This window comes from Pelodiscus sinensis, chromosome 4, assembly GCF_049634645.1.
Source record: "Pelodiscus sinensis isolate JC-2024 chromosome 4, ASM4963464v1, whole genome shotgun sequence".
Classification (NCBI taxonomy): Eukaryota; Metazoa; Chordata; order Testudines; family Trionychidae; genus Pelodiscus; species Pelodiscus sinensis.
In genome coordinates, this window is record NC_134714.1 from 90,849,627 (window position 1) to 90,871,633 (window position 22,007).

Below are 22,007 nucleotides of genomic sequence, written 5' to 3' on the forward strand. Positions count from 1 at the left end.
GAAGTATCTGAGATGTTTGTCCAATGTACATAGCAGACGGACACTTTCGGCACATGATAGCATAGATTATATTTCTGGATGCACAGGAATGTGTTCTTGATCTTATAACTCACTTGGTTAGGTCAAAGTGCTACATTGTCCTGCATTTCTCATAGTAACCTGGATGAAGCAGGGGAAGCTATTAGCTGATGGCTCTGCAGTAAACCTCAGTTTGTTCATCCCCAACGAATCATGGCTGCCCCTGCCCTGATGGAATGCCTTGACCACCTCCCCCTGGCTTGCCCATTTCTGAGGGAAGGGAAAGTAGCACTCTCTGGGCAAATGGGAGTGCTGACCACACAGATACTGAGAGAGCCACTGCTCTGTAGCCACACCCAGACCCCCTTCCTCCTGCAGGCTCATGCTCTACTTGTTCCTTACCAAGCCTTCCACCAAACCAGGTCCAGCTGCTCCCCTAAGAACTCTGAGGTTACTTCTGGTGAGTTTATCTTGCTAAAAGTGGGTACCTGCTGCATAGTGGCTGCTTAAAAGCATAACTGTGGCCTTATACATAACACATCCCTCTTGTCTTTAGACAGGCCTTCCTTTTATTCTGACAGATTAGGTATTATGCTCTGCAATGTATCTCCTGTGAAGTCTGCCCTTCACTTTTTGTTACAGCAGGAACATCAGTGAGCCTGCTGCACGCTCCCCTGGCACTGCCAGGTGTCCAGTTGGCACAAACCCACAGGCAAAAGTGGACTAGGGATGATGTGTTCAAGGAGCAAGTGCAGTCCACTCTCTTGGATAGGTAGCACTTCAGCGAGTCTAGGAATACTCTGTTGGAGGAGATGTGAGCAGAGCATGAGGACAGGAGAGAGGGCAGGGAACTGAAAGTGAAGCACCCGGAAGAGAGACTTGGCAGATGAGATGGAGAGCATGGTGGCTTTCCAGGATGCCTACATGCACAGGCTCCATCTCCAGCCATTGTGGACCAATGTTACTTCCTCACCGAGTTCCATAGTCTCCTCTCTGAGGCCCTTGGACACGGGAAGTCAAGAGCAGTCATGCTCTGAACCCCCCCGGGACACATCACAAAGCAACAAAAGGCTGCCTTTCTCGCAATTGTGGTCACCCTCATAGAAGCTCCTATCTTGAAAGACAACCATTTGGGGTTGCTTTCTGTCCCTGCCGTGTTCCCTAAATTAAAACACGTTTTCTAAACAACAGTCTCTTTATAGGTGGGGGTTTGCAGGGAAGCACATGGAATGCTGGGGCACCTCGATGGAGCAACATGAATGGCTCTCAAAACTGGCTATTTGTAAAACTGTCTTTTAAAGCCACCCTGATTTGCGGTGCTCTGTATTGTGCTCTCCTTATCACTCTGGTGTGGCTGCTCAAAATCCCTAGTTAGGTGCTGTGCCTCGGCCCACCACCTTGACAGATATATTTCCCCCTTACTCCCACAAATATTATGGAGCACACTGCAGTCTGCAACCAGAATGAGAATGTTGCATTCACTGAGGTCCGTAGACTGCGGAACTTTCCTTTAAACACCCCAAAACACATTCTACCACCATTCTGCACTTGCTGAGCCTGTAGTTAAACTGCTCCTTACTGGGTTCAGGCTACCCATGTGTAATTTCATGAGCCATGGGAGCAAGGTGTAGGCTGGGTCTCCAAGGATCACAGTGGAATTTCAATGTCTCTGATGGTAATTTCCAGTCTGGGAAAAAAGTTCCAGCTTGCCAAAGAGGCCAGAGTTCCTAAAGATGCGTGCATCATGCACCTTTTCTGAGGTTTGTGAAATGGCCCTTGTGATCCACCAGCCTCTGCAGCATCATCCAGAAGTATCCCTTGTGATTTATGTACTCCTTGGCAAGCAGGTTGGGTGTTAAGATGGGGATGTGCATTCCATCTATTGCCACAACCAGAGTTAGGGAACCCCAATTTGGCAAAGCCATCTACTATGGTATCCACATTTCCCAGTCACTGCCCTCCAAAAAAAGAAAAAGAAAGGGTCACAACTTGAATCACAGCAGCTCATTCTGAATTGATACCCAACTGACCAGGAGCTGTCTGGCATTTCAAGCTTCCACAGGTCAATTGCCAGGTGCTTCTCCACTGTAAGAGTGGGTCTAATTGCACTTCAGAATGGGGGAAAGCAATTTGCAAACTCCCATGGTCTTATGCATTGAGATGTTTTGAAACCACTGCTAATCGTCCCATGCCCACATCACAATTCAATCCCAGAAGTCTGTGCTTGTTCAAGGGCACTAGAACCAGCATTCCACTGAGTCAAGAGAATCAAATGCTGGTGTCGTTTGCCAGGTGCATAACTCAAGTGCTTTGCAGAAGAGGTTGTTAATTGCCTCCTGAGATTTGTCCTCATTCTTGTGGACCTTGGATATGCTCTGGATATGTTCCAGCATTAGATCCACCACCACCACCACCATCGTCATCATCATCATGCTTTGATGCTCAGTGGGATTCACAATGGGTTCTGTGCTTTTTCCTGCTATGGTGCCTGCGCAGATAACCATGGGAACAAAGGGTATGAAAAGACTGTTTGCCATTGCACTCAGGCAGGAGGGAAAGGGTGAAAAGGAATGCATTATGGGACACTGACGACAAGTATCCAGAAGCACCTGCTGCACAGGTATGTTCCCAGCATGCACTGGGTGCTTAATCCAGAAAGCAAAGCAGTGCAGTCACTGTCGGATAGGTACCCAGGGTATGTCTATACTGCATTCCTCTTTTGAGAGAGGAATGCAAATGCAGCCGAGCGAAATTGCAAATGAAGCGCGGATTTGAATTTCCCTTGCTTCATTTATATAATCACATCTGGCCACTTTTTCAAAATACCCTATTTCGAAAAAAGAAATGCTGTCTAGATGTGGTTATTTTGAAAGAAAACCCTTATTTCGAAATTACCCTTAAACCTCATTTTATAAGGAGTAAGGGTAATTTTGAAAGAAGGGTTTTTTTAAAAAATAACCGCGTTTAGACTGTTTCTTTTTTCAAAATAGGGTATTTTGAAAAAGCAGCTGGATGCGATTATGCAAATGAAGCGTGGGAAATTCAAATCCGTGCTTCATTTGCAATTTTGCTCAGCTGCATTTGCATTCCTCTTTTGAAAGAGGAATGCAGTGTAGACATACCCTCACAGTGCATTGCTCTTTCGATGGTAGTAACCCTACTGAGAATGAGCTACTTTGAACAATATTAAATTCTTGCATGGTATGGTCATTCACCTTCAATTTTACAAAATCGCATGCTGAATAAATTCAGCCATATCTCATAATGTAGTCATGGCCTAAACGTGGTGTTGCATTAATCTTATAGCAATACTGTTGTCAAGAAAAAAAACACCCATAGCAGTTCCAGAAGTTTTGAGACAAATACAAATTAAAGAGGTCAGAATTTAAAACCAAACTTTTTTTTTTCACATCGAAGTTCTAAGGAGCAAATTCAGGCCATGAGTGATATTTGTGCAGTTTTAGGTATATACTAATATGGCATTAATATATGTCTGGGCTAGGAGTGGGCCAATGCACAGTTGCCCAGGAAGATTCCTTTGCCAGAGCAAGGAGTATGTACTGTATTATGAAATTCAGAACAATCACCCCTAATTCCCTTCCCCATTCAGGGAATTGCAGAGTCTAAACTTGGAATCATGCAAAAATTGTCCCCCCGTGTTTCTACATCCAGCTGTTCTTTTAGGCTGTGAAATACCAGAGGCTTGAATTTGTCTGTAGATTTGCATTTGGTAACAATTTAATTACAGACTCCAAAAGACCAATGAATGGTGCTTGCAGTGTAAGTATGTACCCTAGAGAATTACAAATGATGGCAAGTAAGCGAAGTATCATTACACTCTGTTTCCCATGCACTCTTCAAAGATTTACAGCCAATTTGAGCTAGTCAATGGGTTGCTTTTAAAGATGCCTAAAGTGTAGATTTTCTGTGTCAGAGATATATCTTTTTGTGGTAGGGAAAGAGTTTGAACTTTTTATATTACCACCGACGTTGTGGTGTTTCCTCTCTTTAGTCTTGCACCTTAAATAGAAAAAGGTAATGGAGTAGATTTAAAAAAAAATTTAAAATATACATTTCCTTGGAACAAGAAGGACAGGTTAATTTTCACCCTGCCCAATTATGATGCTGGATATGAAATGTTAGGTGGTATTAACAAATATAAAGGGTCAGATCATCAGTTAGTGTAAATCGGTATTATTCCACCGACTTTGAAAATGGAATGCAGTTTCTTTTTTAATAAACTGTAGGGCATCACTCTAGGAAAAGTCTTTTTTTCAATTGCAATGAGGTGTATTCCTTTGAGTGGCTGGAAATAAATCCTGAGATTTCCAGCCCAAAATTTCTAATGAACTTTATTGCTGCTAAATCTTAATTGGATAACAGTGGAAAGGTTCAGTGCTTGGTTTGGTCAGCATAGTACCCAAATTTAAGGGCAGAATTTACTGTTGACAAAACCCAGTTGGCTTCTTTACACCATACATTTAGTTGGTCTCAAATATTTATTTGAAATGCATCAACTTTTTGGCTCAAAGTTCTCTGGGGCTGTCATGAGAACAGAGCTTTCTTTGTAAGATTTCTGGTACTTCTGGATCTGGATAGCCCAGCACTAATATCATAAAGTCTTTTTCTTCATCTTCTGGTTTGAAAACATTATTGGAGAACTAGTTAACTGAATATTTCTGTATCTACAAATAACTTTGAAATTGGATGCATATTAAAAATGGATGGCTTAGTAGTGGAGAGGAGTTCCATACTCCAATTGATTAATTTCTAACCCATAGGCTGTCAAAAGTTAAGAGTCTGAGAATATCCTCTGTTTCCAATCTTTGACAAATCTATTTATGCAAATTTGGCAGCATTTAGAATGGCATTTCAGTTTGTAGTACACGAAATGTGGCGGGTATCATTGTTTTGTTGAGATTAATGGTGATTTTTCAATTATGTTGGGAAGTTTAAATACCAATAGAACATTTCTATTTGATTCCATATAGCAAATGCCAACTAAATAGTATTTTAAAAAAGATAAACTTGTGTGTCTGACATCCATTGACCTACTGCTATCAGAAAGTTCGTTGTTGTATGTCTTCATCTCTTTAAACATAACACTGACATTTTCTGTAAAGTTGCACAGATAAATGCATGCCAGAGGTAGTACTGATCATTCATATCTCTGATTACTAATAGATTAATTTTACATCCAGAATCATTCTTCCGAATAAGAAGTGTAGATGGTGTGTTTTTATCAATTAATTTATATATACTGGGTGCGTCTAGACTGACAAGATTTTGCGCAAAAGCGGTTGCTTTTGTGCAAAAACGTGCCAGCTGTCTACACTGGCCGCTTGAATTTGCACAAGAGCACTGACGTTCTAATGTAAGAATTCAGTGCTTCTTGCGCAAATACTTTGATGCTCCCACTCAGGGATAAGCCCTCTTGTGCAAGAATACTTGCACAAGAGGGCCAGTGTAGACTGGCACCATAATTTTTTGTGCAAGAAAGCCCGATGGCTAAAGTGGCCGTCGGAGCTTTCTTGCGCAAAAACACGTCTATACTGGGCACGGATGCTTTTGCGCAAAAGCACTTTTTGCGCCAAAGCATCCATGCCAATTTAGACGCTCTTTTGCGGAAATGCTTTTAATGGAAAAGTTTTTCCGTTAAAAGTATTTCCGCAAAATCATGCCAGTCTAGACACAGCCACTTAGTGAAAGTCACAGAATATGAAGTTTTTAATTGGCTAGTGTTTCATTTGCTTCTTTTTCTTTATTGCGGTTACAGGAATTAACACACACACACACACACACAAAGTATTAATTGCAGACCTACCTTTTGTATAGTATTCTTTTTGTGTGCAGTTCATAAAGAATCATAAGAAATAAAAATGATACATTTTACTTACTTGTGTTAAAAACATTAAAGATACAGATAAATAAATGGCAACAAAACCTATAGATTAAACACCATTTTAATTGAACAAAATGTATTCTATTTTATGCGGTACAAATATAGAAACCCTTTTCGGGTCACTGCTCAAAATGGGCAAGATTAGCAGTTGGGTAAGAGAGGATGATTTTTGCCTTTTAAAGTGTGAAAAAGATTTTTTAAATCACAAGATCATTCTGGCTTTGTGAAAGCTGAGTGTCAACTCCAGTGATATCCAAAAAGCATGACTTAATGAAGTCTAAAGCTTTTACTCAAGGCTTAAAAATTAAAAATAAGGACGTTTCCGTAGTATTTTCTGCTCATCTTTGTTTCTGAATCTGCTGGTGTTGGAGATTTACCTGTCAGGAAGTATAATGAGGATTGATGGGCAAGGTGGAATATTCCCATTAAAATGGATAATGTTGGAAGTCTTGAGCCTTTTTGGAAATATACATAATGCAGGTAGATGTCAATATAAAAGTATGGCAGTATTGTAAAGTGATCTTTCTAAACAGTGTAAAAATGCTCTTGTAAGATGTAGTATTTTGGATCATTCTGTAAAATACTGTAGTATTCCATTTATAAGGGTAATCAGGGCTAGCATTCATCTAGCTCTGGGGGCAGATTCTGGTACCTCGCAATTGAATTACACCCAGCTGAATAGTGGGAATACTCAGGCATTAATGTGTCATTTAACGTGAGTAAAAGCATCAGAATTTAGCCCTTTGAAGTTCCCACCTGATCTGGGACATGTGGTTTTCTGGGCAAGGTGGGTGTTTTGGGGGTTGAAGGATATGCAAGTTGAGTCCTGCCAGGAAGTTTGAAGAATTAGTCAATAGGACTGAGTAATTTGGTTCTTATTGGACATGACAGAGGATCTTGCTTGTGGCAGATCTATATTGGGGGATATTTTGCTCCATGTTGGACACAATCACAGGGTAGCTGCCGGCCTATCTGAGGCAGTTAAAATCAGGGCTACTTGTGGAAGTACGAGGGCTTATCAGAGTGCAAGAAGAGGAGGAACTGACTCTGCCTGGGGGAGGAACCACAGAAGAGTGCAGCCAATCCCTGTGGTCGGTCTCTGGAGCGATGGACCAGTTGGTACTGATGCTGGTATTTCAGAAGAGGAACAGAATTGACTGAAATGGGAACTGACTGTAAGAAGGGATCTGTCCTGCACTGGGATGCTCAAGATACCCATAGGAAGGGAATGTGAAGCGCTATGACAAAGAGTGAGCGGAGGAACTGGTTTTTTTGGGATTATTTAAAAAAAAAAAAAACAATCGATATGTGCTTACATTAGGACAAGTTCCCCTACTTAAAGGAGTCTGGGCGTGGCAGCAAGTGTTTTAAGATGCGACAAAGCCCTGTTGTGTCTCATACAGTAGAGAATGTGGGCACTTGTACAAAGGAAGATTAAGGAAGATCCGTAGTACACAGTGGAGAAAGGGAAAAGCGAGAGAAAGGGTACTTATCCACCGTATTACATGTCGCTTGGGATTCTTCATTTGCATGGAATATTCCTTGTTTGGCATGACATACGTGGCCCTGGTGGGTGTAATCTGCCTGGGTGTGTTGGGGAGGATGGAAAGGAGCATGTGAGCAGAAAAGTATAAATTACTCTTAATATGGACAACAATTTGGAGAGAGCAGCTTTCTTCATCTTTGCATTGTATAGACTACCACCTTTCTCTTTGCTGTTATATGGACAGTCTCCCCCTCCCATTCACTATTACATATGGCCATTGCTTGCCTGGAAAAGTACTACTAGGAAAGGATTATTTTTAACATCTGTTAATTCATTTTAGCAGCTGGCAATGAGGACATGCTGATGGTATCATGACCGCCCACTGCCTGCTGTCTACCAGCAAGTGCTTTGTGGGCCACCAGTGGCCATAAACCATAGCTTGGGAACATCTGTTATACAACATTTAAATGTCATCTTTTCCCTGTGAATCATATTTGCTTAACATATTATTAAGGTCTTTCTGCAACCTGTTAGGTTGAACAGAAGGAATCAGAGCCTGCCAGCCATCATGCTCTTAAATTACATGTATGCCGGTAAATGAATTCAGAATATTAGAGATTTCAGTTTTTGAACTGCAAACTGAAAGTACCCAATCTGCTAAGGATCTGAGGTCCCAAGGAGGTACACTTATAATATCTTGCTGAGGTTCATTAGATTAGGAGAGGCAATCATACAGATTATGAACCGGCAGACTTTAGCTAATTTCAATTGCAGTAAGTGCACATTTACACCAGTTCAGATTCTGGCTCATTGTGTCTTCTATTTAGTTTGTTTTTCAACTGGTGTAATAAAATTTGATTCAGTTAAGTCAGTAAGCTGTTTCTTTTCATCTTGGCTTTGGTAAAATCATGTGTATGAATTACCGAAATTACATCAAGTAACTTTCACTTATAGCTAAATTATGCAGAAACCAGGCTTAGTCAATTGGAAAACTGTCATTGTGAGAAGACTTGTCAAGTAAATGGAGTGATCTATCGAGACAAAGACTCTTGGGTAGAAGATGATCACTGCAGGAATTGCACGTGCAAAGTAAGAACCTTCTAATGGGTAAGATGCCTAATTACAGTGTGAATAGTCCTTGAATACAGAATGCCAACTCTGAGACGTATTACCATTTTTAGGTTAGTAATAGAAATGTAGCCGTGTTAGTCTGGTCTAGCTGAAACAAAAAACAGGACTATGTAGCACTTTAAAGACTATAACAAGATGGTTTATTAGGTGATGAGCTTTTGTGGGTCTGGCCCACGAAAGCTCATCACCTAATAAACCATCTTGTTAGTCTTTAAAGTGCTACATAGTCCTGTTTTTTGTTTAATTTTTAGGTTGTAACCAGTGGCAATGTGAACAATTGAAAGGAAGTGACAAAGAAATACTATTGCTTATATGAATACTTAGGGTATGTCTACACTGCATTCCTCTTTCGAGAGGGGAATGCAAATACAGCTGAGCAAAATTACAAATGAAGCACGGATTTGAATTTCCCATCCTTCACTTGAGTCCTGGTGCTATTTTGAAATACCCCGGTTCGAAAAAAGAAATGCTGTCTAGACACGGTTATTTCGAAAGAAAACCCTTCTTTCGAAATTACTCTTACTCCTTATAAAATGAGGTTTAAGCGTAATTTAAGGGTAATCGAAAGATGGGTTTTCTTTCAAAATAACCGTGTCTAGACAGCATTTCTTTTTCTGAAATAGGGTATTTCGAAATAGCAGCCAGATGCAATTATGCAAATAAAGCATGGGAAATTCAAATCCGCGCTTCATTTGCAATTTTGCTCTGCTGCATTTGCATTCCTCTCTCGAAAGGGGAACGCAGTGTAGACATACCCTTAGTAAATAAAATCCTGCTTCCCTTGACAACTCCCTCATTTGTTCTAATTTGATCTGTAAAATGCTCAGCGCTTTTCAGGGCACAGTGGGGGAAATGATGGTGTTATCTGTGGGGTTTTTTTTTGTTCAGAATAGTTTCTCTCTCTCCAGTGAAAGAGTGTGAGTGTGTGTGTGTGTGTGTGTGTGTGTGTGTGTGTGTGTGTGTGTGTGTGTGTGTGAGAGAAGTATTATCTTAATTTTATTCCTGGGCGCTCAATTGCACCCTGCATGGTAACAACATGCAATTTCTGTTTACGGTGTTTATCATTTTGAAAACCAGTGGAACAGAAGAGAATTAGTATGTAAATCTTGTCAGGTTGAAATTATGTGATAGATATCTGAAGAGAGCTTTTGTTTACTCAAAAAAAATAGAAAACTGATTGTTAAAATTTTGAGGATGATTGACAGAGCCTGTGAAAGGTGGTATTTATGTTCTTGGAAAGATGGTCTTATTTTTTTGTCTAATCCACATACAGAGCATGGACAAGTGGGATAAGACAAAATTTATATAAAAAAGGTAATGCGGCTGGCTTAGTTCAGATGGGTAGCAATCAGATAAGACTTGTTGCTGGAGGAAAGATCAGAAATCCTTAATGCTATTTTCATTTTTTGTATAGTATTTCAGCTTTATGTAAATTATTACATCCCTCTGAACTTCATCTTTCTAATCTTTGCTCAGAGTGGAGTAGTGGAGTGCCGAAGGATGTCCTGTCCCCCTCTGAACTGTTCTCCTGACACCCTCCCAGTACATATTGGAGGCCAGTGCTGCAAAATATGCAGGTGTAAGTACATTACATTTGATATTTTCTTCCACTTTCTTTTTAACTGGAATGACACTTTTGTTGAAACTAAGAGCAGTTGATTATTTTTCCCTTCAATTTTCACAGGTCTTGATAAATTAATGCAGGGAACATGAGTCATAGTGGCAGGTTTTGGTTAAAAAAATGAATGAGTAACTATTGCCTGAGAAATAAAAAAAAATCCTTTAGGAGTGAAGATTCAGTACAGCATGTGTCTAAGACTATATCTATCACTGCATTATGTTGGCATATTTTTCTACCGCTCCAAAGAAGAAATGTCTGGCTTCTTCTAGTAGCTGTTAAATGCAATTGATATTAATTAGCGTGAAGCAGTTGCTCTATATTTATAAAGAGGGGTAATCACTTAAAGTTTGGTGATTTATCACCCTGTTCAGAACTGAAGGTGGTGGTTTGGATATTTTGGGTTGTTCAAACTAAAATGATATAATTAGCCACATAAGGAAAACTTGTGGTCTTATCTAGCCTGTAATTATGTATATTTTGTGCAGTAGACATTTAAGTGACATATTTCACACCAAATGACTATGAAAACAAAGATGTCCAGGTAATTCTGTAGTTGGTACAATTGATGAAATTGTCTTATCTTCAAATGGAAGCCATATGTGAAATGAAGTGTTTAATATTCCAAACTTAGATGGAGCTGAGGGGGCAAAGTCAGTTGAACATATGTGTGCTCATGTACATAGGAATACATTTCTTATGTATGAAGAAATGAGACCTTTTTTCCCTTATCACACCAACCACACATTCTAGGCATAGCCCTTCTCCATTCAGGCTGGTCAGCAGTGTTTCTGTTGGCTCATTTAGGATTAATTAGAAACCAAAAATAACATTTTAACATTCTAGAAAAGAATCAGGTTGTCATTCTTTGATTTCCCTCCTTCAATTCCAAATAGACAATCATGAATCCTGTCCAAAAAAGTGAGAATTTAGTCTACCTATTCATGAAGTTGGCACAGCTTCCACCATTTCCACCATTATGTACGGGCCTTGAGCAATCTGTGCACAAAAGGACAAATAACATATGTTGTAAAGCCTGTGGATCAGTCCCCAATTCCTAACTTGCACATCCTTCCCCTGCACCTCTTTCCCCCCGAACACAAGTATTTGTGATTAGCCTGCTGAGTGTTTGTGGAGGATTCTTTTAATGTCTCTGAGAACTTGAGCATCTCTTAGCCTGTATTGTTTCTCACGTGCACTTAGCAACAAATCCCAGCCAGAATTGGACTTAGAGGAATTCTGAAGGACTAAACTGTAGATTGAATGCAAGTCCCAAAGTATAGACTGTGTTTTTGATTCTGTAATGGAAAGATGAACAAACTCACTCTTAGTCAGTGATTGGCACCAAACTCAGCTCGTTATTCTGACAAGGACTCAGCATGTCAGTCAATGGAAAAAGATGTATGAAAGTTGATTGAAATTGATTGTAAATGCCAGCTCCTTGACAGAATGATATGCTAGGGCCACAGTTAGTCATTTTTGGGTGTATAGTGGCAGCCACTGAGGTATCCACATTATTACACTGCGGGTGTTTATTTCTCTGTAGTTTCCCCATTTAGCCCTGAATAGAATCATCAATTGTAATTTTCTGTCTCTAGGAGTTATTGAACAGCTTGATGGTTCTCTTTTGTAACAAAGTACCAAGCAGTTCTCACACAAATTGTTTAGGAATTTTAAAATGTGTGTTTCTTCTTTCTTCTCGGCCATCTTGTATAAATCCTTCCAAACCAGCATTTAGCAAAAAGATCAAAACTATATTTAAAGCCCTTTATCTAGTTAAAAAAAATCTAGATACATTAATGGAAGATAGATCCATCAATGGCTATTAGTCACCTAGCCTTTGTTTTCCAGAAGCTAGGAATAAGCAACAGAGAATGGAACACTTGATTGCCTGTTATGTTAATTCACTCTGGGGCAAATGGGATTGGTCTCTATTGAAAGACAGCATACAGAGCTAGATGGATCTTGGTTTGACTTAGCATGGCTGTTCCTATATTCTGTGTCCCTTCCCGATTATAAAATTCCTTACTTTTGCTTCTGTCCAGTGTAAGTCCAGCCCTGAGCTTACAGGCACTCAGGTGATACAATAGAGAGAGTAAAAGTACATCAATCTAGTTCACCTTTCCCAAAGCAGTCATCCTGATGCAATGTAGACACACTGTCTGTTTTGCTCAAGTGAGATCCCGGTTGAGCTCATATTGAGCAATAGAAAGCTAGGGCCAAATTTTCAAAAGAATTCTGGGTTCTCTTTTGGATGCCAACAAGGTGGATTTTTTAAAAAAAAGAAGTGCTCAGTATCCAGCTTCTCACAGTGAGTTATTTAGATTCTTCCATTTCCAGCATTATGAACAGAGAGATTTCTGGGAGGCAAGATAGTGTCTGAGAGACTTTATGGATTCCAGCATTCAGAAATACTTGGATGAAAAGTGCTACAAAAAAATCAACAGCAATGTATTATGTAATCGGTCTTTGGCACCAGAAGCATTTCTCACCACAGAATGGAAGAAGGCAGGTGAGGTAGGACCATTACTGGATATGCTGTGAACAGCTTAATTGAGAAGCAACACTTTGCGGTGTCTCAGTTCTACTGTCAAATGTCAAGTCTCATTGACTTATGGCATAGGACTCAGAATGTAAAATCATCTCCAATTTGGTGACCATCTTCTCAGAATGCTTACTGTTTGGACATGTAGGGTGTGTCTAGACTACCTAGTTTTGTCGACAAAAGTGGACTTTTGTCGACAAAACAATACCAGCGTCTACACTACCGCGGAGTTCTGTCAACATAACGTCGACAGAACTCCGCGGTTTTGTCGACGCTGGTATACCTCATTTTACGAGGCAAAACACCTTCTGTCGACAGAAGGTGTTATTGCCTGGAACGTTGCGTCCAGACTACGGAGTTCTGTCGACAAAGCGGCTTGCTTTGTCGACAGAACTCCATGTGTCTGGACGCAAATTGTCGACGGAAGTTTTGTCGACAGTATCTGTCGACAAAACTTCCGTCGACAAAACGTGGTAGTCTAGACGTACCCGTAGACACTTGCATGGATGGCAGCCTGACAGATAGGGCATATATCTGTGGATCAGGTTTTCCGTAAATGATTAGATTTCAGAAGAAACTGAGCATGTCTCCTGCAACAGGATGGCCCCAGTTGTGTACTTAAAGAATAAGGCTGGCAGAGAGAACAAGAGCATGATGAAAGAAATGTGTCTTTTCACAGCAGTGGAGAAGCATCTGGCATAGACCGAGGCATCTCTGGCAGTTTACAGAGGTACACTTAGCAGTTGGTTGCATAAGCAGGCCAGCTGTCTTGGTATCAGTAGTACCTGTGAGAGCGGAAATTCATGGAATTCCTGGCTCCCTGCTGCCATGAGTGTGTCCCAAATTTTGTTTGCTATGCAGAAAAATTGGAAATAAATTTTCTGTCAGTATTCACAAGGAAACACCAGCTTGGGCAACAGGTGCCTTTTCATGATGCTGGGATTTGGAGGAACACATGATGTTACCCAGCATGGACAGTGATGATTTATTTAGTGCCTTTCATACTGGAATCTGTTTTCCCAGTTGTTCATGCTAATTTATTAATTCTAAAGCACATATTTGATCCCCATCATAATAGTATCTGAGAAGCTCATAATAACTCATGGGTCTTGTCATCACAACTTGACTGTAAACTAGGGAAGTATTATCCCAGTTTTACAGTTGGGGAAAAGAGACAGGCAGTAGATTAAGTGACTTGTCCAAGATCACACTGGAAGGCTGTAGCAAAGAATTTAACTAGATCATCCTTCCTCAGATTCTGGAACTAACATAGTTCGTTACCCAATATTTGGAAAAATCCCCAGTCTAGAAACCAATCGGCCTCCTTGCTGTACAGTATGGGAGCTTATAAGAAGCTATGTAGACATACCAATCTAGGTGCAAAAATGGAAGAGGCAAATCTTCATTTTGGAATCTGGGGGCCAGGGAAACAATAGAGAGATTTTCAGAGTCATAACGCAAGGCACTCCATTCCAAAGGTTAGTCAAACTAATTGTTAGATTCATCGTACTCCTCTAGAAATGTTTGTCACTCCTTTGAGCCTTGGCATGGACCTTTCTTGTCCTTGTGTCTATTAAGACTGTTTCTGATAGGAATTTGTTTTAAGTTCATAGTGTCAGCAAATTCCAGGTCTTTGTCTATTTCTGAGCCATTTCTGTAGTTGCACAGAGACAAAGCTGTGTTGAGGATTCTGTCCTCCTTTGGCCCCAGGTACAATCTGAAAGCTTAACTGAAACCCTTGCATCTACCATTCTCTTGACATAAAATACACGACTGTCTGGCTGACTTGGTCGAAAGAGCTCTGAATAACCTGATGCAGACATGTAGCAGTACAAATGTACTGTGTCTAATGTATGGGGTGTCTGTGCTCTGAGTGATTCTGTTAATGAATTGGGTTCAGTATCTGCTGAACAATGCTTTATTCCTCTTATCACTTCAGGCCATTAACAGGCTACTTTGTCAGTATTACGAGGGGTATTATGTTTCATAATATTTTTTTAATGAATTTACGGTTGCACTCAAAATAAATGAAAGCAATCAACACTTACTTCAAGTGAAGGTGAAATGAGTACATCATATTTCTTGCAGTAGGTCCATATTTGCTGATGTATCTGTGTATTGTTTTTACTTTGCTTTCATTTGCTACTAAAATATTGATTTTTTTAAAAAAAATTATTTTTAAATTATAGCCAAATGTATCTATGGAGGCAGAGTGTTAGCAGAAGGTCAGAGAATTTTAACCAAGAGCTGCAGGGAATGCCGAGTAAGTTTTAATCTTATTAACTTCTGCTGTTGTTTAAATAAAAATGCAGTGCCCATAAATTACCATGATAACCTGGTATATTACTTTAGGCTTCCTTCATGCATATGTGGCATTCGTTCTTTTCTAATGCTGGTTGTGATGTCAGTGGAAGCTAGATGCACACAGACCAATCTGGAACATGGCCTATTTAGGATAATAAATCCTTTTTCTTTGCTTCTTACCTAGGAAATGGGAAGAGGTGCCATTTCAGGGCCAGATTCTGATCTCTTCATTCTAAACTTTCAACGTGCAAGTAGTCAGGGTTTGAATCCTTGGAGTTACTCTGGATTTACACAAGGCCCTTATTTAAGCCCTGACTTACTCACATGTTGAAAGTTGAGAAGGTGTTTAAACATTTTGCTGTGTTGGAGCCTTACTAGAATGATCCACAGCACTTCTATGGAGTAGAACTTCTTCCGGTGAATAATCCTATATAAGGAAGCCTATGTTTGTTATCGGAAAAGTTACTCTCCCCCGTTTCTCAGTGGAATATATCTGAAATCAAATGTCAGTAATTTAATGGACCTACACCAGTTTACACCAACAGATTTTATCCTGCCTGTAATGTCTACACATTTTCTATATTTTCTACACTATAGAAATAAGGCCAACTGAACTCCTGAATATTCCAGCTGCTTCTTTTGTCAGTTGCAGTGTCACCAGTCACAGCAAATAGGGCAATTTTAGGAAGTGAAATTGTTGTTGATGTGAAGCAATGACGGTCAGACTTAAGCTCATCTCTTTTCTGTAGTTTTCCAATGAAGACATGAGCTTGGTTTGAATTGGTTTTGAACTTCTTCTGAATGATTTGATTTAGAGTCTCTTCTTTTCTTGATATGTGTTTGACCTGGCATTTTACCAGTCCTTGCTGTTAGTGCAGTGATATGCTGTGTTGTTCCTGCTGAAATTGTTTTGTCCAATCTTGAGTTGTAGGGCTCTCTTGGTGAGTCATAGCCAGTACCTTTTCATCTGGGTAGTTTGATAAAATGATTGACAGCGATCCCTCAGTTCACTGGTGTAACTTCATTGACTCTTGTGAGGGATTCCTGCTTTACATCAGTGAAAGTGGGATGAGAGTCAGCCCTAATGGCTCAGTTAATTCCCCTCTTTTCATGTGGGCACTCTTATAACATGACATGCACGGTATCCTCCTGCAGGGCACCTTTCCTCGTCACCTCCATTGAAGCATGTGCCCGCTTACATATGAACACAGCAGTTGACATCTCTGGGCTAATAAAGTATAACTGGGTAGCAGAGAGAGAGGGGAAAAAACCTCAGCAGCTCTTAATCTTGAGACTTCAACCCAAAGAAAGTCAGGGATGGTGTGTCCAAAATTTTCCATTCTTTGGTTCTGCTGAAGAAAAGTGGTCATACCTTTACAAGTGCTGCATGCTATTGCACATCTTACATACTTTAGACTTTGTAGGCCCAGTTTTGCCAACCTCAAAAATTCATAAATCATGAGTCAACCCCTAAAAATCATGAGTTTAGTAAAAGTAATTTTTGTGATCTTGTTTTTTGCTTTCTGGTTTCTGAGCCTTGAGGGTGCAGTGAGGTTACCTCTTCAAGCTATGGTCTGCAACCATGAAGGATAGAAACATTAAAAAAAAAGCTGAAATAGTCACATAATCTCTTGATTTCAGCATCTATCGCACTGAATATGGTGAGACTTGCAATACCACAATGGCAATGTTGCTGGCAAGCCTGCTCCCTCAAGAGGTCCTAGGTCTAACCTTGCTCCTTTGTCTTATTGGTAATTCATTTATTACCACCTCTTACAAAATTTAAAGCTAATACACAAGCCTGGTGTAAAAGCAGAAAGAAACCTTAGTATTTTATTTCTTTCAAATTTTTATTTAAATCTTGAAAGTGCTTATGCAGGGTAAGAAAGGAAAAAGTAGCTGTAATGGCTTGAGTTTGTGTTGTCTTTTCTTTAAACTGTGGGAATAAAAATGTTCAAGTAGATTAATTTTAGGTTTGATGTTACAGTGTAAAAAACTAAATTTACCCTGCTGCTTGTCACTTTATTATTTCTATTACTAAAGATAGCTAGAGCGGTGGATAGAAAACTGTGTGACCTTTGACATCAGATGTATTTTCATCAGTGTCTTTATTTTTAACATTATTTATTTCCAGAATGGAGTTTTAGTAAAACTAACAGAGACGTGTCCTCCATTGAACTGCTCAGAAAAAGATCACATTCTTCCAGAGAACCAGTGCTGCAACGTTTGCAGAGGTAAGCAGTACCTGCTTGGATGGGCTGTAGTCCTGGGGTCATTTCTAGGATGTGTTGTAATGAACCACTTCTCTTCATTTGATCAAACACTGGCTGCTTAAGTAACCTTTACCTGTAAACAATGTTCTCCATTTTACCAACCCGTGCTGGCCCTTTGGGAGAAAAAATTAACGGAGAAAAAAGTAACTTTTCTGGGCTAAGGAGAAAGAAGACAATGGACACTGTCTCCTGTTATCCACAAGTCCCAGTTAGGGATTATTTAACTTGAAAATAGGTATGTTCTGAGATGGTAAGATCGGATCCGAATGTTCTGAGTTTCAAGATGTTTGGATATGGATTTTGAGTTGGCCTATTTATAGAGGTAAGAGCTAGTGTGAAGTTCAGATCTCAGTCCAGCTCCAAATTTTGAAGTTGCTTGGATCTGGGATTTTGTTTAGACATAATATTAACTTACATATTACTCATTACAGGAAATTTCTGTTTCTATCTCTGCATCTAGATATACAGCTTGTAAGATCAGGGCTTTAGTCAATAAATATTGAATTAATGTGTGTGTGTAATTAAATATTTACTGAAGAAGGTCCTGACCTGGCAAGCATCTCCATGCTATTGTAGGAGCCTGCCATTTGAAGCAGCTTACAGGATTAGTTTCTAAGCATATAGAAATCATGAATTTTTAAGCAATTTTTAGAAACATCTGTAGCCATTGAAATAAGCAGTAAACGTTGCTGCTGCCGCCTCTCTGAGGGTTGGCTGTCTTAATGATAATTTGTAGCAGATGGTCCAATTTGATCGAGTGCCGCTTCGATACTTAAAAGCATTGGAAATCTGCAAACTTCAAAGAAGAAAGATCAGTTCTGTAACTATAGAGGTAGGTTCTATATTATTGTGGGTACTCCTTTAGGTAGTCAGCCTAGGTACGCATATATTATATTCTAAAATGACCTGGTTGAGCTTGTCTTCAGGGGTTTTCAGACATAAAAGAAGGAAAATTTCTGCCACTGCTATGAACTCTGATTTCTAGTGCTTTCAAATGTTGAGGCTGATATTCAGTTCTATTCTGTATTATCAGAGTGTTTAGATGTCAGCTTTCTCTCTGGGTTGTTTCATTGTTGTTCTTTTTTATTTGTTTTATCTTGTTTACAGCTGGGTATACTAAACAGAATATCTAATATATTACACTGAAGTTTTTCTTTAAACAGAACACGTCTTCTGTTGGGTTGCCTCGTCCATCAGGCAGTGAAACCTGAAGAAATAGTGGAGTTTATGATAAATATTTAGGGCTTCAGCTCCCACGAGTTCAAATAGATGGGGAGCATGTGATTCTCTCTGCAGAGTTTTAACACGCTATCCCTGATTCAGCAAAGCATTTAAGAACTCGGATGGGGGAGAGCCCTCAGTAATCTGCAAGGATGACTGCTCTTCAAGCCTATGACCTATTTTATTGTGTGAGAGAGCAATTTGGAGGCAAACTTGAAACAAGTCTGATATTTAATATAGTCATTTGAATCATTTTAACAACTGAAATCCTAAATGGAGTGTAGGAGCAAATATGCAAAGAAACATACAGTAACTTACATTTGTCTTTCAAAATAGATTTACCCTAGAAAACTTAAAAAAAAATCAGTTGGATTTTCCAATCCATGTTTATCAGTAACTAATACAATTGCCATCCATAGTTGAATGGTAAATTCATCAGTTTGCACTTGTTGACCTATAGCAAGTCTTTGTTTTTGCAAGTCTCTACCACTTTGTTTTCATTAGGGCTCAGTCATGGTATTGCAAGTGCTTATTTAGTACAACAGTGGGCACTATGAAATACCCTATGGTATATAGATAAGTTCCTACACTATCCTTATCCAATTCTATCATGTGCTTTCCCTCTTTTTCTCCTGCCCTCCCCTACACATATTCATCCAAACTTCTTATAGTCAGGTTACATCCCTTCTGCCTGAATTTTCATAGTTAATATAACATGTTTTGCAGCCTGTATACTGCTGGTTGCTGAACTACAGCAAAATTGATAATCTAATGAATGAATAAATGTGAGGAAAGGGGGAAAAGAAGCAAGGAAATATGGTAGCATTGTGTTCTTACACCATGCCTGTTGACCAAAGGGTTTTTTATGGTAGCCATCTCTATACTAATAAAGTACATTGCATAATACATGGTATCCCACAAGAGAAGAAAAATCTGTTGTTTTCATAGACTTATGTTGTGAGTCAGCAAAGTATCAGTGAAATAGTGTAATAGACCCAGCTGGTAGACTTGCTATTCACTCATTATTGTTGAAATGCTTGGAAGAGTAATTACTGCAGATGAGTATTTCTCTTTCTCCTTCACCTCTCTCCTTCTCGGATCAGAGGCATGCGCAGGATCTGGCCTTGACCAATTACTAGTAATGCATCAGCAGAGTGGACATTTGATATAAAAGTACAGCTGTAGGGCGGAGTTAACCTTGATAACTTTGAGAAAATTAATAGTTGTTCCATTAGACACAAATAACTTGGGATTGCTTTAATATCAAAGAAGAATTTTCAGCATAAAATGAACAAATGTGCAACTTACTTTCCACAAATCCTTTAAGTAGTCCGCTTTGGTTTATTTTTATTGCCAAAAAAGCAAATGCAATAACGGTAAAATAGTATTGCAAAAATGTGTTGTGCCTCTTTTATGTGTTGCTAGAGCTATTGACTAATTTTTAATGGTAGATTGGATCCTACATCTCCTTTTCTTGTCCAGTGAGTCATTCAAATAAAGTTTCACATGAGAATTTTGTTGCTGCTACTTAGTTTTTTTGTGTCACCAATCTCAGCAAACTGAGCATTCAGTCATCCTCTCCTCCTCAAGAGTGGGGGAGTGATGATAATAAAGTGGTGAGAAACACTCAATTTCTATGTAAAGTAATTTGTGTTTGGTATCTAGTAATATCGTTTGGCTGATGGATTTAGATTGGCTACTGACACTAGTTGGCAGCAATTGTAGAATATTCCTGATGAGCTGAAATGTGCATTTTATTGAAGAAAATAGTGGTGTAATACAAAAATATGGCCTCAGTTACCCTTGCATTTATTAGTTTTAAGGAAAAAGGTTTCTGATTTTTCAACTGCAGCTCAAGGAGGCTCTTCAATTAGCATATTTCTCATCTCTCCCGGTCTAGCTGTGAGGCTCAAGATTTTTCTGACTAGAAGAAATATGGAATGAGTGTTGCTTTCTCAGAAACAGAAATAATACCTTTCTTGTGTATTGCTGTGGGAATTTGAGCTATTTTAAGATTTTCATTTTATTAAGGCTCTGATGGAGTTTGAGAAGTATGAATTAATTATTTCCTACACATAAGCACAAGAATGCTTAAGATTTAAAAAGTGCTTTATATCGTCAAAGCATTCTGCACATGTTAATTTATTAAATCTTGTAATGCTCTTGTGTTGCTATACAGCTACTGCACAAGAGGGATGTGTTTTAAATAGTTTCTATATACACCAAAAGAATTAGAAAGGATGTTGTTTGATGTTGCCTCTCTGAGCTCTGGGTCCACAATCTCCAAAAATATGAAAGGAATAAGAAGAGTTCAGCTGCTAATACTTTCCACAGCACAAAAGACTAAAGTTGCTAGTTCACAATTATATGGTTCTTCATCTGAGTTTGCCTTCTGATGTACAAGCTCATGCAATAACATCTGACGCAAATCTATATTTGTAACAGTTTTGAGGGTAAAACGTCTCTTGACATTTTAAATGAACTGGGGGGATGGGGAAGAGGCGGGGGCGGGGGAATTATTACTGTAGAGTTCTAATCAAAATTTGCTATTTGCATTCTTTTGAATTCACTGTTTACTTGTTTAGCACTCAGTGATTGACACCATGGATAGATAGGTACCAGCATCAATTCATCTAAGCATTGAAGTCTATTCCTATACAGTAAAGTATTTAAACACATACCTTATCAACTAATCAATGGAATATAGGCACGTGCCTAACTATAAGCATGTGCTTAAGTGCTTTGATGACCTTGGATGGATTCAATCTCATACTTAAGTGCTTTGCTGAATCACAGCCTCTAGAAGGTGGGGAAAACATAAGAAGTTGTGTTCTCCTACAGTACATTCACATAGCAGGCACCCATAATTTGGCTGCTAATAGGAAGGTTTGAGAAGCAGTCAGGCCAATGATGACACAGCTCTCCAGATGAAGAGCCAAAATAGCTGTAGAGAGAGTGTGTGAAGAGCCGCATATTATATATTCATTTTTATATATCTATCTGTGTATAGATAAATAGATATAGTACACTAAATGTAGTGATAAAAATAACATTACAGGACATTTCGGACAAAAACCAATAAAAAAGTCTCTAGTCACTTAAAAAATTCATGGCCAGTCCATAGATCTTCAGAGAACTTGACAAGGAACAAACATCAAATTTAAAAAAAAAGCCCTTTAAAAATACAGTAATATTCTCATACTAAAAAAAAAAAAAAGCATCCTCACCATGTATTTTAAATTTAACACTACTGCCCTATTATGTCCTGTGAGTTTTTTTTTTTTTAATTAAACTGAACCGAGAAGTAAATTAGCACAATCTGAAGTGCCTGTTTCACTCCAGCTTGTTGATCTCTGGTATGGTTTTCTTATTTATTTTATTATTGTTATTTTTTTACTTATGAAGATTATGGCTTTTTTATACTTTTAACAATTCAGGTCGGTCTCAGATTGCAAATATGAGAGGTTCAAAAACAATAAGGGAGAGACTCATTTCTCAGAATAATTGCT

At 39.1% G+C, this 22,007-nt stretch overlaps 1 protein-coding gene across 6 annotated transcripts in view; it reads left to right on the top strand.

Annotated features, from left to right (window-relative positions):
• The window catches only part of NELL1 (neural EGFL like 1), a 469,358-nt gene that overhangs the window by 99,931 nt on the left and 347,420 nt on the right, over window positions 1–22,007 (top strand). For all 6 annotated transcript variants that reach the window (XM_075927737.1, XM_075927739.1, XM_075927741.1 and 3 more), the window contains exons 8-11: window positions 8,361–8,495; window positions 10,014–10,116; window positions 14,890–14,963; window positions 17,139–17,238. In XM_075927737.1, coding sequence (XP_075783852.1) covers window positions 8,361–8,495; window positions 10,014–10,116; window positions 14,890–14,963; window positions 17,139–17,238 — 412 coding nt within the window. The remainder of the gene's footprint in view (window positions 1–8,360; window positions 8,496–10,013; window positions 10,117–14,889; window positions 14,964–17,138; window positions 17,239–22,007) is intronic.